The sequence below is a fragment of the Penicillium roqueforti genome (genome assembly GCF_015533775.1).
Source record: "Penicillium roqueforti strain LCP96 04111 chromosome Unknown scaffold_14, whole genome shotgun sequence".
In the NCBI taxonomy this organism is placed as follows: Eukaryota; Fungi; Ascomycota; class Eurotiomycetes; order Eurotiales; family Aspergillaceae; genus Penicillium; species Penicillium roqueforti.
This window is the reverse complement of record NW_024067578.1, coordinates 532,077-548,676: the sequence shown is the minus strand read 5'-3', so window position 1 is coordinate 548,676 and position 16,600 is coordinate 532,077. Positions and strand designations below refer to the sequence as shown.

The 16,600-nt window shown below is 49.9% G+C and overlaps 7 protein-coding genes across 7 annotated transcripts; 3 read left to right on the top strand and 4 right to left on the bottom strand.

Moving 5' to 3' along the window:
* Positions 1-619: 619 nt before the first annotated feature.
* LCP9604111_5825 (uncharacterized protein) lies at positions 620-1,348 on the bottom strand (the record flags this gene model as incomplete). The annotated part of the gene is made up of 1 exon (XM_039073678.1): positions 620-1,348. The coding sequence occupies one exon, from the start codon at positions 1,346-1,348 to the stop codon at positions 620-622; it is 729 nt and encodes a 242-aa protein (XP_038928336.1).
* A 2,415-nt stretch (positions 1,349-3,763) lies between these two features.
* On the bottom strand, positions 3,764-5,307 carry LCP9604111_5824 (NADH-quinone oxidoreductase subunit D; the record flags this gene model as incomplete). Its single annotated transcript, XM_039073677.1, has 3 exons — positions 3,764-3,801; positions 3,857-4,577; positions 4,645-5,307. The coding sequence occupies 3 exons, from the start codon at positions 5,305-5,307 to the stop codon at positions 3,764-3,766; spliced, it is 1,422 nt and encodes a 473-aa protein (XP_038928335.1).
* A 419-nt stretch (positions 5,308-5,726) lies between these two features.
* On the top strand, positions 5,727-6,973 carry LCP9604111_5823 (DNA-directed RNA polymerase core subunit RPC40; the record flags this gene model as incomplete). The annotated part of the gene is made up of 3 exons (XM_039073676.1): positions 5,727-5,771; positions 5,822-5,926; positions 5,999-6,973. The coding sequence occupies 3 exons, from the start codon at positions 5,727-5,729 to the stop codon at positions 6,971-6,973; spliced, it is 1,125 nt and encodes a 374-aa protein (XP_038928334.1).
* A 258-nt stretch (positions 6,974-7,231) lies between these two features.
* On the bottom strand, positions 7,232-8,797 carry LCP9604111_5822 (NEDD8-activating protein UBA3; the record flags this gene model as incomplete). The annotated part of the gene is made up of 6 exons (XM_039073675.1): positions 7,232-7,983; positions 8,040-8,336; positions 8,386-8,465; positions 8,524-8,529; positions 8,579-8,680; positions 8,730-8,797. 6 exons carry the CDS (start codon positions 8,795-8,797, stop codon positions 7,232-7,234), a joined length of 1,305 nt encoding a protein of 434 aa, XP_038928333.1.
* Positions 8,798-9,109: 312 nt separating this feature from the next.
* LCP9604111_5821 (telomere length regulation TEL2 family protein) lies at positions 9,110-12,384 on the top strand (the record flags this gene model as incomplete). The annotated part of the gene is made up of 6 exons (XM_039073674.1): positions 9,110-9,950; positions 10,001-10,351; positions 10,400-10,486; positions 10,545-11,088; positions 11,136-11,852; positions 11,901-12,384. 6 exons carry the CDS (start codon positions 9,110-9,112, stop codon positions 12,382-12,384), a joined length of 3,024 nt encoding a protein of 1,007 aa, XP_038928332.1.
* A 175-nt stretch (positions 12,385-12,559) lies between these two features.
* Positions 12,560-14,891, bottom strand: LCP9604111_5820 (Sec1 family protein; the record flags this gene model as incomplete). Its single annotated transcript, XM_039073673.1, has 4 exons — positions 12,560-14,044; positions 14,097-14,308; positions 14,541-14,736; positions 14,814-14,891. 4 exons carry the CDS (start codon positions 14,889-14,891, stop codon positions 12,560-12,562), a joined length of 1,971 nt encoding a protein of 656 aa, XP_038928331.1.
* A 361-nt stretch (positions 14,892-15,252) lies between these two features.
* On the top strand, positions 15,253-16,570 carry LCP9604111_5819 (putative plasma membrane SNARE protein (Sec9); the record flags this gene model as incomplete). The annotated part of the gene is made up of 2 exons (XM_039073671.1): positions 15,253-16,455; positions 16,511-16,570. 2 exons carry the CDS (start codon positions 15,253-15,255, stop codon positions 16,568-16,570), a joined length of 1,263 nt encoding a protein of 420 aa, XP_038928330.1.
* Between the last annotated feature and the right edge of the window lie 30 nt (positions 16,571-16,600).

Sequence of the window (16,600 nt, the reverse complement as noted above, 5' to 3'; positions counted from 1 at the left end):
ACACTGGAGGGAGGGCTAGATGTCTTCTTCCCCGTCCTTCCCATCCCCCTCCCCCTCTTCCCCGTCCTCGATGTCCTCGCAGTCTTCGACGGGATCTTTGACGGGCCATGCTGCTTTTATCTGGATACAAGAGTATCCAGAGAGTGAGGCTGATACTTGATAAACACAAAGGTTCCTTCACGGTGTAGAAAGGGGATGAGGAAAACAGAGATGAGATAATAATGAGGATATAGATTACAGGGAGAGAGAGAGATGGAGAGAGGTAGGAAGAGGCCGGCAGATAGAAGGATGTCACCTGCAAATTCCTGAGGCAGTTACCTTAGCTTGAGCCTCTTGACAGCTTTGATGGAAATTGACAGATTATAACAAACAAGTATGCAGTTCTTCTCCTTTCAAGATTTCTATTATTGCGATCCTACGACAAGTTACGGTAGGGCCTAGGGCATGAAGGATCCCGCCAAAGACATACATGTGGGTTTTGGATACTCACCACCAAGTACTGCTAGATATAAGAAAGGACCTGGATACCTCGTAGCATAGTTCGAGACTTCGTATTGGAAAGATGGAACTAATCTAACATTGATTGTCGTGGAATGTCTCTTGAATCCTCATCATGGCTCTAACCAACTTCTTCCTGCTGTTCATCCTTCTTGAAGAAAGGCCCTCGCTTGAAATAAAGCCTTCCAATCTGCCTGTATTCATCCTCTCCCTTGTCAAGTTTCATTCTGAACTCGATTCCGTCAGCCAGGAACTCACTGAAGCAGTTCAAGTAGGCGTCCGTCCACTCCATCCAGTCCCCTAATCCTTGCATCATCACGAGATCGCTCGTTTGCTGCTCCACTTCCTTGTCTGGCTGGGTCACCCATTCAAACAACTTCAGGTTCGGGATCATCATGGCCCAGAAAGGAACGTCGGGTGGGTTAAGTTCCCCGCTAAAAGATGGGCCAGGGGCGACGGCGAGGATGAATTGGATTCGCTGGATATTCTCATGGCTGAATACTCTCTTGATTGTATCTTCGCATTTTCCGTGCAGGTAGACTTCGAACAAGTTGTCGCCATAAAGTATGTCCAAGCATTCGGCGCTCATTTGTTTGGAAACATGTAAAATGCCAGTCCAGTGAGGACTGGTGTTGAGGAACTTGTCGTCTTCGATGGACGTGTCGCGCGTAGAAACCACAGGTTCAACACCATAGGGCCGATACATTGCGCTTGTCACTCTGATGGCGCATTTCCGGGGCACGCAGAAGCCAAAAATTTCCAAACGTAGCTCGAGGGGTAGCGTGAAGAGTAGAGACAACGTGGAAGCGGGAGTTGGTTGCTCAGACTGGTGGTCTGGTGGGGTCTCCATTGTTGAACTTGCAAGGCAAGTTTCAATCGCTTCTTATGTCTTGGAAAAGTGCTGACTAGAGAGTTTAGCATCTTGAATCGTTGGTCCAGCATGTTCCAGCGTGTACTTCATCAACCAGATCAGATCGCGATCGATCTCGAGACAGATGACACGATTTTGAGGGGGATATCGAAAGATATGGTAAATATAGCAGCAAATGGATAGGTTTCATAAAAGATAGGAATGATGATAGTGGTCTAATTGGCAGCTCGGCCAAGTGGATGAATAGCTTGGATGTGGTGGATGGTAAAGCAAAGCTGAGTTGTAGGAAGATGAGCCTGATAAATAGTAATTTGTCTGAAAAGTAAACGAACCATCTCCTACGGCAACTGCCTTGGGGAATCGTCCTGCGGCGACTCAAGGCTCCAACGTCCAGAGGCTTCCACCGTTCTTGATGTTTTGTTCTAACGATGAGCCTCTCAGAAAATCCCCGGTCATTCACAGCCCAACAGAATACATATGAAATGGCTGACTTGGAGTAGAATCTGTCTTTTCTTTGAAATACCTAAATAACTGCCCGTGCTGCTCCAAACAATCAACGTTGCCATATGGCCCCAGCCTAACAGAACTAGGCGTTCATCCTCGAAAGACTCATCTCATTCCCTCCGTGATTGTAAGACCCTTAATCACATGCGATATCCCTTGCTTTCTTGAAACCCCTATCAACTTGTCTTGATTACAGCAATCGGACTGCACAGTGTTGTAGCAACTAGGGTCACCAAGAACGACGCCGATAAATGCGAGCCGGGTGATCGTTATAAATCCCAGTGGTTGTCACTGTTGTATCCCTAAAAGTATCATATGATGCAAGCTGACAGCTGGTCATCATACCACAGCGAAAGTATTCGGCCACAATCCCTGTCCAAAGGCATTCCATCCCTCTTGGCGTTTCATCCACGCATCGAAGATGTGGAGGTAAGTGCGACGAAGATGAGGTGGCAGCATACGGATATTGCTTATATCCTAGGAGCTGCCGAGGACTGCCCCAATAAGCCCCGATATTCCTGTTGATAGGCCAAGAGCTGGTGGGGAGGTGGGAATGTTGTTCTTGTTTCTTCTTTCTAGTTTGTTGTAGGCCGGACTGAGCCATATCGGTATTGGATGCAGAACCTCCGAACCACCTGGGATAACTGATTGACTGAGAGATATCTGATTTACTAATTATAATATTTCAGAAAGATTTCACTTTGTTTTCAAGATAATAAAGAATCATTGAGTCTTTTATCTCATATAGCCAATTTGGAGATCGTCACAAAGCCGGCCCTAATGCGGGGGTAACAAGTAGGCTGTCATAGTCGCAAATTCTGAGTCTATGAATACTATTTGTACCTCAAATGTCTTTATGTATGGCATGGATTAAGGATTTTATTAAGCTAGCAAATGAAAAGTCTAGGTGCTTCACTTTTGTGGTCATTTCTAGCGGCAGACGGTCTAATAATCAGAGGGAGTGGTAACTTGTTGGTAGAAGCCTGTTTATTATTGCTTAGGAAACCAAAAGAAGGTGGAAGTCAATACAATATACTAAGAACCTCGTGACTGAAATAAGATTCTAAACAAACATGTCATCTTCTCCAAGCGCCCGGACAAGCCGAACAGTTGATGAAAAGGAGTTCGCGTCGACCGGGGGTAGTGTAAGCCCAGTGACACTGTGCAACGAGGCGTGTGCAAGCACAGAGGCCAAGTCGCGAGGTCCAAATATTAGAATAATCATGACGTTCTGCAATGCAGAACTACCAGAGATTAAACTGGTAAGAACAGATACTACACATGATCTAAGCCAGAGGCAAAGAGAGCTGAAGAAGAAAGAGAAGAAGAAGAAGTTCTGGGGGCAGGGCCACCTTCTTATAGGTATCCTACGGGCGGTCGGTTTATGCCACTATTCACAAATGAGGCAAACAACGACATAGGCTCGCTTAATGTAAATGGTAACGTGATGATAAACACATATGCAGATATGCCTAGATAGACTATGTAACATATAGATGTATGCAGGTAGGTGCCTGGTATTGTAGGAACCAGGCTTAGACTTATACTGGATTCATGGATGATATAAAAGAAACAGCTCACGGAAGAAGAATCAGACGTTCACTATACACAGGGCTTGTTTGAAGCAGTAGAGGTAAAAAAAACAGGCACACAAAGGAGAAGGACAAGACATAATAGCACAACGCCATGGGAAGAAAACATAGAGCATTTAGTACACCCAAGCCAGCGTCGGAAGTTCCGGGGTTTACAGATCACATTGAGGAAAATAGGTGGTTCCTCTTCTCTGATTTTTCCCCTGGCACAGGCGAATCTAACCATCTAAGAGGATGCCATGGAAAGGTTTTCTTTGGGTTTGGTTTTTCTTTTTTATTATTGCGTTGCCAATACCGTTTACCGGTCAACCTCACCGAACACAAGATCCATAGTACCTAGAAGGAATTCAATGTTAGACTGGAATAAAAGACAACAGAATAAAAGACTTACCGATAATTGCGACAGCATCGGCAAGCAAGTGACCACGAGACACCTGATCGAAACCACCCAAGTGGGCGAAACCAGGAGCACGAATCTTGCAGCGGTATGGCCGCTCACTGCCATCACTGACCAGGAAGACAGCCATCTCACCCTTGGGGGCCTCAATGGCTGAGTAAGTCTCACCAGGAGGCACACAGTAGCCCTTGGTGAAAAGAAGGAAGTGGTGAATGAGAGCCTCCATGTTCTCCTTCATGGCAGCACGGGGAGGGGGTGAGATCTTATAGTCCTCCACGCGGACCGGACCGGCGGGCATCTTGTTCAGGCACTGGTGGATGATACGGAGGGACTGGCGGAACTCCTCCATACGGCAGAGGTAACGGTCGTAGCAGTCACCGTTGACACCGACGGGAACATCAAACTCGACCTGGTCATAGGCATCGTACGGCTGCGACTTGCGGATATCATAAGGAACACCTGATCCACGGAGCATGACACCGGTGAAACTCATGTTAAGCGCATCGGTAGCGTTGACAACACCGACACCCTGGGTTCTGGCCTTCCAGATACGGTTATCCGTAAGCAGCTCCTCGGTTTCGTCAATGCGGTCACCGAACTGAGTGGCCCACTGGTAGATGTCGTCCAAAAGACCAAGGGGGAGATCCTGCGACACACCACCGGGGCGAACGTAGGCAGCGTGGAGACGGGCACCGGACACACGCTCGTAGAATTCCTAAAGCACCCGAGGCGTCAGTAAATAAGACCTGGCCGCAGAGGCTTTGCAGCTGAAAACTACTCACCATAAGCTTCTCACGCTCCTCGAAACCCCACAGGAAAGGAGTCAGGGCACCAACGTCCATTGCGTGGGACAGGACGGACATAAGGTGGTTTAGGACTCGGGTCATCTCGCCGAACAAGGTACGGATCCACTTGGCACGCTCGGGGATCTCGACGTTCAACAGCTTCTCAACGGCCAAGGAGAAGCACTGCTCATTCGTCATCATGGAGACATAGTCCAATCGGTCAAAGTAAGGCAGAGCCTGCATATAGGTTTTGTACTCAATCAACTTCTCGGTACCACGGTGCAGCAAACCGACGTGGGGATCGGAGCGAATGATCTCTTCGCCATTGAGTTCCAGAATCAATCGGAGCACACCGTGAGCAGCGGGATGCTGAGGACCGAAGTTGACGGTATAATGACGGATCTTGCGGTCGATCCCTTCGGCCTTGGATTCAAGGCCAGCAGCATCGGGGTGCTCGGGAGCACCCTTGTTGGCGACGGAGGTGAAGGTCGGGTCGGTCGGCACAAGTCGTGTGGCCTGGTAGCTAGCAGCCTCTGCGTGGCGGCGAGGAACAGAGGTGGCTATCGAGCGGGAACGAGGAATGGATGTGTTGAGCGAGGAGGGGCGGAGGCAGAGCCTTTTGGGCGCATTGCCCGCTAGGCGGGCGAGAGAAGCGGCCATGGAGGATAGAAGTGGAGGTCCAAGAGGGAAAAGAGGGGAGATGATCCTCAATCCAGGCGCATTCAATGGGTGGATATGGCTCGCTACGGGGTAGGGAACTCACTGAAGGTCTCAACCTGGGAGTCGCATTTTGGCTCGTCACGTGAAAAGCCGCCGGGTCATCAGCCGTGCGCTGGTTGGCCTGAAGGGGCCACTATACTGTGTGGGTAAGGGCTCCACACTAGCCTTTCTTTGGTTTAGTGCCATGCATTGCTCACATAATCTTGCGATTATGGATTACATAATATATCATTATTTGCGCATAAGAAAGGCCTCGTTTCTGCCTCAGGCGAACTAGAAAATTACTTCGAGAAATCTCTCTTATCGGTGATCGCGGATTTTACCATCAACCTTCACCAGACCCTCTACAGTTGCTCACCATGGCGCCTCTTGTTCCCTCGCAGGAGGAGCTGCAGCGCCGCCGTGTATGTCTCCAACAATGATTCCACGCAGCTCAGAATACTAATCGTCCCAGATCATCGGCATCAATGCGGAAACCGTCACCAACATCCCCTCTACAGATTTTCCTGGTCACTGGCCCGGAGAGTCGCATGGGTGGGCACTCGATGAATTCAAGGAGGTATGTATTGGAACATAGTTAGGAAGGTATACTCTACTGGATTTAGTAAATCCTGACCATTTACTCCAACAGAATTTCCAAGTCGAATTCCATCGCAATGACCGGTTCGAGGCTTCCTTCTCGCTGATCGGTCTCGACGCCTCAGTCGCCAACGCTTTCCGTCGTATTCTTATGGCCGAAATCCCCACCATCGCCATTGAAGACTGCTTCATTCACAACAACACTTCAGTCATTCAAGACGAAGTGCTCGCACAACGACTGGGCCTGATCCCGCTCAAGGGTTCTGTCGAGGGTATCAACTGGATGCACTGGTATAAGAAGGCGTCCGAAGACGGTACCGAGGAGGAAGACGGCCCCTGCGACTTCAACACCATTGTGCTCCGTCTCGACGTGGAATGCTACAAGAACGAATACGCAGACAAGGACGAGCAGGACCCCCGCAAGCTGTACACCAACGCCCATGTTTACGCCAAGGACCTCATGTACATGCCTGTCGGTCGTCAGGAACAATTTTTTGTCGGCGACGGCGCTATCGCACCTGTCAACCCAGACATTCTGATCGCCAAGCTCCGTCCCGGCCAGAAGATCGAGATGGAACTCCACTGCCAAAAGGGTATTGGTGCCGATCACGCCAAGTTCTCGCCTGTGGCTACCGCTTCATACCGTCTCTTGCCTGAAATTAAGATCGAGCGTCCAATCATTGGCGAGGATGCGAAGAAGTTCGCCAAGTGCTTCCCTAAGGGTGTGATTGGTATTGAGCCCGTCACCCCTGAAGAGGCCGCGCAGCGTGGAAGTGGATACGAGGGCCATGCCGGCGAGCAGAAGGCTGTCGTGAAGGATGCGTTTAATGATACTGTCAGCAGAGAGTGTCTGCGCCACGATGAGTTCAAGGATAAGGTCAAGCTGGGACGGGTGCGTGATCACTTCATCTTCAGCGTGGAGAGCACCGGTCAATTTGAGAGTGACATGCTCTTCCTGGAGGCTGTAAAGGTTATGAAGCTGAAGTGCAACCGGTGGAAGAGGGGTCTGACCGATTTGATGGCTTGATCAATGGGTCTTTTCTCTGTTACACCTTACTATATGCATTCTTTGGCGTTGGATTTTTGGGCTGCCTTTGCGCTGTACATTTACGAAAAGTCGATCAGTGTTTCGCCTCACGAGGTGGAGTCTAGATGTGTTAATTGTCTTGAATAAAAGCCCAACAGCTATCTTTTGAATTCTACACATTTAACTAAGGCTAATCATCCCGGTCATAAGCTATCTGATTGTCGTAATTCTCACATGAGAGGCAGGATAAGATTGGTCTTATTTAAAATGAAGACGAAAGCGGAATGTGGTAGTGTAGGCTGGATCGCTGACAGCGACTTCTTCGCCATCCTCGATCAAATCGGCCAGCTTTTTTCCCAAGTGAGGTCGGGTCATTTCCTCCAGCTGAGGTGGGAAGCGCTGATAGAGGGTCTTCTCTTCAGTACGCATACTAGGCTTCTTCAATTGGGCCTCGGCTCTTTCCCCGAGACTGTCGATGAACTCCCCCAGGGTCATGTTGGGGTCCACATCCATCTTCCGGGCAAGTTCTCCGCACACGGGACAGTCGGGCTTTTTCTCCGCCTCGAAGGTGTAGGTGTACACTCCTTCCTCGCCAGCATACATCATGTAGTTGGAAAGGAATGGATTGCAGCCAGTGGCGATCTTGAGCACTTCTGAAGTTGTGGAGGCCGCAATGACAGCGTTTGTTGATGCGATAGCCGGAATGATATTTTTGACCACACCCTGGGTCATCTGGAAGGTAACACCATGGATATTGAAATGCTGGGCACGTTCGTAAGCGGCATTGTATATCCACGATATGTGTTCCATGTTGTCGCTGTCAAAAGTATCATCTTTGCGCTTCTCTTGCCATGCGATCTGGTGCGCCCATTCAATGCAGTGTTGAGGCTGGCGCGGGATGGTGGCAATAGTGCAGAGAGGAACTGCTGGACGAGGTGCGTGCATATCCAGTTGGCACTCAATGCAAGATGAGATAGAGGGTAGAATGACACGGGCTTGGCCCTTGAAACCTGGTTGACACATCAGTAACATGTTCTTGGCTAAGCTTGATGATATAGGTGGGTACCTTCAGTTCCACCATCAACAAGTGGCTTCAGACTCGTAGGGTCGTCTTCATCGACCATAGAGATCAATGTGGAATTGATCCAGCGTCGAGCTTCGATACTGTCCAAGCCGCAGATGACAATATTGAACTGCATGTAATAGTCTTCATCTTTATCCTGGATCTTGCCGACGTAGGGCGTGATCTTGACTCCTTTTACTCGCTTTTGCACAAAAGCAGCGGCAACTTCGGCTTTGGGCTTTCCGATATCCGCCTGACGAAACAGAAATTGCCGATTGAGATTTGATATATCAATGGTGTCTGTCGACTGTGAGCTTCTGGTCTTGGTATTCTGAGTTGAAACACATACCCATGTCGATGACATGAATATCTTTGAATCCCGACAGTGCGAGATTCTTTAAGATCTCGCATCCTAGGCCACCAGCTCCGCTAGATTTCAGTCAGTCCCTCATCTTGAGAATACCACAACTTTGCGAGGTTGACAAACATCACCCTAAGACTCACGTTAGCGAAAGTACTATCCCCGGAGTGAATCCACTTACAAAATTTTGGCAGATTCCAAAGCATTAATAGGCTCGGGGCCAGGGTTCCAGTCGTCATCTGTAAAAGGGCCACGTTTACTCAAGACATTGTAGAGGTGCTTCCTGTGGGGTATTAGCGCAGATCGAAGGTCTCAAGGGTCATTCAACGCACCATCGACCTTGTTGATCCACGTAGATCGGAGTTTCTGGGGCATCTGGGGTTCCCACATCCACATCCATCTTGATAGGCTCCTGTTATGGACAACTGGTGAGAGTAAATAGGCGCAGTATCAAGTCGCGTTACACAGATTAACGCTTGTTGAGGTGGATGGCAGGCAGAGTGAGCCTGATGAGAGTGATATCAGGAGCAGATCCAGTTCAGCTTTTGGTCGGATCACCAAAGTATTCAAGTTACTGATAATGAAGAGGCTGAGTTGACAGCATCACTTGCGCGTGGGCTGCCTTGGGGTGACTATGGCTGACTAATCTCAGGCCCGCCTATTGTAATCCTCACCAACCTCTCTTTTTCCCCGAAGTGTATTCGAATCGATAATGGAAGGCCTTCTGACAGCAGTGAAAACTGTCAAGCGAGATTCAGATGACCTTGTTACACCTGCTGTCGAATCTCAGCTTGCTGATCCGCCAGTAAGAAATGACTTCGATCCTGAACATCTATCATCACGTCATATCATAGATCTACTTAAAAGCAGTCCCGATCGTGAACAACTGTCTGCCATTTTGGCAGCCCTTGATCCTTTCAGCAAATCCAAAACTTCAAAGGACTTCGACCTCCGAATTGCAAGTCCCGTCACAGCCCAGATTCTTCAATTATTAGTCAGCATCACGATTCCAGATCATTGGGGATCCCTAGATGCAAAAGACAGCAAAGGGAAAGATGCCAAATCTCGAGCAGCATTATTGAGATGTCTTAGCAGCGTCGCGGGTCTCGGTTCCTTGGTGGCTCAGCTACGATCTTTGATCAACGCGGCCCGTGCTTCTGCCCAGCAAGCCAAAGGTTCAAGCAGCCAACTTGCTATCCGGGATCTCTTGGCTGTGCTTGCAGCTTTGCTGGAGCCAAAGGACTTTTTAGCCCGTCTTTCTTCTGATATTTCAGTCATTTACGACAGCAAAACTCGACAGCAAGTCACCTGGAGAGAGCTTGTATCCCTCGTTGCTGCCGGCAAGGTTTTATCGACAGCAGCCGAGGCTCTTACTGTTGTTGACGAGTCAAGATCAGTATCTTCAATCTCCTGGGTTGGAAATGGTTCCCAGTATGCATCATGGCTTGGGCGCAATATTTCTTATATGGTGGCACGACTAGCCCCAGATAATGAAAGCGACTGGGCCTCAGTTGCTTTGTTGACAGGGCGAGCCTTAAGCCTTGGATATACAGGTGAATATACAATGATGGCCTTATTTGAATCCCAGGCTGACGTTGTGCAGATCAGATTGTCAAAGAAATCTACTCGGATCTACTTGTTCGGCAGTCCTTGCTGGCGCACTTTGGAATATTATTAGACCATCTCAGACGGACGGAGCAGCTTGCAGTTTTAGAAGCGATCTTCCGTGATGTACAACGAAGGTACTTTTCAGATGATCTATTGGGAACAGTGGGTCAGTCAATCACTACTTCAGAACCTATTAAAGGAGTGGCAGCTTTGATCTCCGCCGTCATCTCTTCCCGGCCAGATTTGGAAAGTCAAGTTGTGGATTGGCTCTCAAAATCGCAAGGTGGCTCAATAAACACGTTGGGATTACGTCGTGCACTATTAGCTACTTGCAGCAAGAACGATAGTAAGTTCACGTTGTCGAAGGAAACGACAACGGAACTAACCGCAACAGATGTGTTGAAGGCACTGCTCATACGCAGCCTTGAGCAATTTGGAGACAAGTTTTCTATCAAACATGTCCCAAATATGGTCCAGAATGGTTTGTCAACAGCCCACAGTCCTCTGCTCCTAAAATATTAGCCTCTGACATTGAATAGCAACTGCACAAGTGATTCTTCTTGCCGCTGGCCACCTCTATCGGCTAGATCAAGCTCAAGTGAAAGAAGTAGGCCGGTCAGGAGCATATCTCAACGCAGTCTCCAATCGACTCGCCGCGTCCTCTAACAGGGCACGATTTCTTGGCATGGTCGTTGGAACAGGAATATCTGAACTCATTGAGGAACCAGACAAAGTGCTGAAATTTGACATAGAGGAAATGCGGAACGAGGAAGCCCTTTGGTATTCGCATTTGACAAAGGTCCAAGATGAGGTCGGTTCGCCTGAATCTATCAAAGGATTGCAAGAGGTATTGCCAGAAAAACCAGAACTAGTCCACCCCAAGCCTTCACAAAAGCCAAAGGCACAATTCTCCCGCCAGCATACAAGCAAGATTGTTGCGATTGAAGAAGTCGATGACAGTGGTGAAGAGGAAGAGGAAGAGGAAGATGACGACCTCATTCCGTATGAAAAGCCAGACGACGATGCATACGATTCTGATGACGATCCTACGTTGGTCCAACGGAATAAGCCGACAGCGCCTGTGTAAGTACAGATCGCCTGCTGATATGGATCTCGCTAACAAATCTAAGATACATCCGTGATTTGATCCCATATCTTCGAGACAACGAAAATGTCGAGCGCTATCATCTCGCCATCGCCACTGCCCCATCCTTAATTCGACGGAAGATAGGATTCGGAACTGAACTTGCTGAGCAGATCGAGGAGCTAGCTCTGACTATCGTGGGTCTTCAAAATGACAATAATCATCCGTCATTCCATGAATCTCGCCTACAGAGCATGATTGCATTGATTGTGTCCGAGCCCTTAAAAATGGGCCGCTGGTTTACTGCCATCTACTTCGATGGAGACCTTTCTCAAGTCCAGAGATCTGCTGTTCTTACAGCTCTGGGTCTGAGTGCTCGCGAGTTAGCCGGTAATGGAGAGGATGATGCCAAGGCACTGCATCTCCCAACTACTGGCGATACCTCATTCCCATCCAAGCGGCTCTCGCCTGCCCTAGAGGCGATGTACTCAGGAGCAAATGAGTCTCCTATTGCAATGCTCACCCGGGAAACGGCCCGCACATCCTTGGAACCGCTCGCAGCCAACGCAGCAGATACAATGACTGGCCCCAATGCTCTCAAAGTGCGCACTTTCTCATCTCGTATGGAAGTCGAGAAGAAACGCCAGCAGCGTGACACCAAGCGCCAAAATGCTACAATCAAGGATCTGCACAAGGTTCTTGCCGAGGGTTTCTTCTTCCCACTGCAGGGCAGATTTGAAATAATGATGCTGCAGTCTTCGTCGTACGTTTTACGTCCACTCTCAAAATCATATTATTAACATCGCTCCAGGTCCTCCACACCCTCATACAACCCATTCTTCATCCCCCATCTCCTTACACTCTTCCTCCAAACCCTCTCCCTCATTCTCTCTACAACAGGTCCTCACACCCCCTTTCTCCCAGGCCTCACCCATGAAACTCTCTCCCTCCTCTTATCTCTACACACATCCTCGGCATCCAGCGAGCCAACCGTCACTGCCGCACTCCTGTCACTTTTCCTCGCTGTGGTGGATCTCAATATTGCGTCTGGCTCAAATGGCGAGCAGCGTCTTGTCACCGAATACGCCACCCAGGTGATCGAGCTGCGAGAGTGGGCTTCCCAGGTCTTCGACCGGACGCCGCCTTCGGCTGCGCGGGCTGATCCTAGCTCAGCCGTTACCGACCCACAGGAGCAGATACGCACCCTTGCTGCTGGTGTTATGGTGCGGCTTGGGGAGGTGATAGAGCGGTATCAGGGTCGGCTGATGGGTGTTCATTCTGGTTTTAACTATTAGGCAGATGACGGAACTATGTGAACATTATTGAAAATCCCACGAACGAGTACAGCCATCAACGCGCCTTGGTCTTTTACATTTCAAGGAAGAATGTAAATCTTGTTGTTCTCTTTCTTCCGAAAATGACATACATATGTAGCTATCATTATGATCGCTGAGGCGTAGATTGGCCCATTTACTCCGCCTTGACAAAGCTACCCTTCTCGATGGCCGCCTCCATCATCCGATCACCACTAATGATGCTCGTGGTACATATAATAATCTTCCTCCGTGGAGCCTCTTGCGCAGCAATGAAGCGCAACGCGGCGATCTCGGTGAACGTGATACCACCCAGGAAAAAGACATACACGGTCTTCGTAGCTGAGTTACCGCTGAGCGTTTGACGAGCCCGCACAGCCTTATCATCACCCTTCTGCACGATACTGAAAGTCGCACCGCGAGCACTCTTGACAACGTCCTCGAAGCCAAGCCAGCCAGGCGACGTTGTATTAGGGGTGTTCGAGGCGGCCGGCGTACCTCCCTTGATCAAGGATACCATATAGGATTTTTGTAGCACACATTGAACCAGGCGGACGCTGAGGGGCGCAAAGCCACTGTACACATAAGAAATGTCGTTCGGATCCTTTTCGCTGACCTCCTCGATGACAAGACGGAGGTTTTTGCGCAGGTACCCGTAGTTCGTCTTTGATCCTGCTTGTGCACCGGATGTAGGGAGCAGCATTGTCGTTGCTGAGGATCTAGGCTGGAGAAGTTCCATTTTCTCTAGCGCCCAGAATGTGAGAAGGTGCTGGTGGCCGTACGCTTGAAGGACCTGTCTCTTGAAACTTTCTAGGTCGCGGGGGCGGAGACCCCCAGACATGCAGGACTCCAGGCACAGGAGCCGTAGCACAGTCTTAAGTGGAACATCTCGAGCTATCAGCTCTTCGATTGTCTCGTGCTGGTATGTGGAGTCGGCACCGGCTGCATTGTTTTGCTGGACTTCTAAAGTTTTGCGGAAGGTTTCGGAGCGGGTTAGTCGCATTATCTCTTCTGCGAGGTTGGTATGGGTTCGAAGACTCTGGTGCTCCAGCTGGTACGTTGGTAATCGGTTGACAAACTCTCGAAGCTCGCCTGTCGTTTTAGCCGTGTGGCGGCTCTCGTATTCATTTTCTAAGCGGCGAGCCACCTTATTCAGGATATCGCCCACGATTGCAAAGTTTGCATCTCGCAGTTGGCTGAACAACTGATCCGAGGAATCCAGCTGTATCTTTCTTTTCAGCCCCTGCTTGACTTGCTGGGGTGCCTTGGATGACTCGGACTGTGGTGTGGGAGCAGGACCGACAATGCTTGTATCAACGTCTGCCTGGTTGTTCTTTATACCGACATATTCATCAATTAAGCCTTCATAGGTGAGCTGTGTGAGAAGGGGTGTCCCGAAGTCGACGTCACGGTCTATGATGATCAAGTTCTCTACGCTCGCACTTGGCAACAGGCCTCGTGCAGAGGGATCAGTCAATCCGGAGCTCTCCTCTGCATCAAGTTCTTTCCTCATACGCAATAGAAGATCTGCTAAGCGCCGGGCATTGTCCCCTTTTCCAACAATGCGTGGGAAATAGCCATGGCGCTGCTGGACACCCATGAGAGCCTTAGCAGAATGGAAGATACACCCTGGATCTTTGTGCTGAATAGGATGGTCAGAAAATCTCTCAAATGTTAGCAACCTATGAACTTACCAAGTACAAGTCTTCAAACGACTCATCCAGTTCTAATGACAAGATGTCTTGTTCTAGAGGCATAAAATAAAGAGGAAGCTCGGCGATGTTCACGTCGCCGATGATTCCTGCCTCCTCCAAGACAGAATTGCTCATAAGCGTCCGTCTTGGAGCGAAGAAGATGGAAAACTCATGTTCAACATTTCCATTATTCTGCAAGCGTTTGATTTGTTCTAAGAGAAATGTCAGCTCATCCTGATGGCACTCAATCAGAGATAGCAGGAAAGGGCCCTAATGAAACAAGCTTGGAAATGTTGTAAAATAGATATCGATATAGGGAACATTTCTCCAGATTACATAGAGTAGAAAAGCCTCTGTATAATCTGATGATGGCCCATCATGGGCCCAAATGAAAGAGATCCAATCTGACAAGCCGACAGGGGGGCAAAAGAGACAATGTCATACCTGCCACAATTCGAACGTGGCGAGCTTTCTCGCCACGAACAAGGAATACAACATTGCGTTGTGATGAGTCGATGTTTGCATTTTCCAGCAAGAAGACCCGGTCAACACCATACTCTTGGAGCACGGAGAACTTGACGAATAGACCCACTGGGCCGGCCAGTTCCTGGCTTATCACGAGGTTCTTCTTACCCCGGGCCTGGAGAATAGTTAGCGCATATAATTGCTTCGCTTCGCTCCGCAATCAGAATAGAAGATCAAGGAGGCTGTGCTCACGCCTTCGAGTAAAGTCAAGAGATCCCTCCGCGCCTTGTCCCTAAAATAGTCCGCATCCGACCCCGATAAAGGAGCCATTTCATCCAGGCAGAGGCAATGTCGTGAGCCAAAAATAAACAGAGACGTTGAAGTGCCACTGCGCCCGCATTGGGCTAGCACTGCCACTGCTGATGTAACATGTAACTTTGGTATTAGTATCGTTATCACTGCGCCATCCACCATATAACTGGGTGGTAAATTTGGTACGCCCCTTGTATACATATTACCATCAGGCGGCGTTCTCGAACATCTAACTAGCTCCCCTGAAGGCGTCTCATATTAATTCTTTCTTTTGTCTCACTTCATTCTCTTTCTCCTTACTTTCTTGTACTCCCATTTACCCTCGATCATTTTAATCTTATTCAACAAATCTTTACAGCACTATACCCCCACCCACGCCATGGGTCTTTTCAAGAAATCCGATGGCGACGATGACTCCAGCCGCCGAGCACTCTTTGGCTCGCGGAAGAAGGACAAGAGCCCCCCGACCCCCTCCAACCCTTACGCTCAACCAATTCCGGTAGACCCATACACTAAGGCCAAGATTGGCGTGGGTGTTGCCCCCTTACCTGCCGACCACCCCGCCGCCAACGGCGGCCCCCACTCCATCCCCCCCGACAACAAGTACGCCGCCAACAAGTACGGAAACCAAGGCGGCTACGGCAGTGATCGATTTGGCGGACCCGGCGCAGGCGCCGGACCCTCAACCGGAGGCTCGCGATACGGAAGCGGTGGTTACGGGGGTCTGGGTAGCAGCGATCCCAATGACCCCGCGGCTGCAGACTCCGCTCGCAACGAGCTTTTCGGCGGCGCCAACAGAAACCGGGCACCGGACAACGCGGGCGGCCCATCACCACCCCCGTACTCCGAGGGTCAGAATGGTCAGAACGGTCCAGGACCGAACTACGGTGGCGGCAGCAATGAGTACAGCATGGCGACCTTCCAGGATCGACAGCTGACAGCTGAAGAAGAGGAGGAGGAAGAGGTCCAGGCGACGAAGAACGAGATACGCTTCGTGAAGCAGGGTGATGTAGCATCAACACGGAATGCACTCCGAGCTGCCGCACAGGCTGAAGAAACCGGTCGCGCCACTCTCGCCCGACTTGGTGCGCAGGGCGAGTCCGTCCACGACACAGAAAAGAGTCTAGACATGACGGCCATCGAAGGTCGCATCGCTGAGGACAAGGCAAAGGAGCTTAAGACGCTCAACAAGAGCATGTTCGCCGTACACGTGGCGAACCCATTCACGGCCTCGCGACGCCGGCGCGAGCGCGATGAGAAGATCCTCAATACACACCGTGAGGATCGTGATGTCCGCGACGGAACACGGTCCGAGGCGCACGCGAGTAATCAGCGCATGGACCGGCTGTTCCGTGATATCGAGCGCGATGCCGCGAAACAGGGCAAGGGCAAGAAGGCGAGTGTCACCGAGCGTGCCAAGTACCAATTCGAGGCGGATAGCGAGGATGAGGCAATGGAGGACGAGATTGAACAGAACTTGGATCTGCTCAGTGGTGCTACCGGTCGGTTGAACGGTCTTGCCAAGGCCACTGGCAAGGAGCTGGATGAGCAGAACAGACATCTGGAGCGTATCATGGGCAAGGTGAGTTTTCCCTCTAATCAGGTGTGGGTATGAAGATGAGACTAACTGGCTATAGAGCGACTTTGTCGACGATCAGATTGCCATGAACCGGGCCAAGCTGGACCGGATTCGTTAGTCACGTTGGTTGTTCAAGACAAAAGGGCTG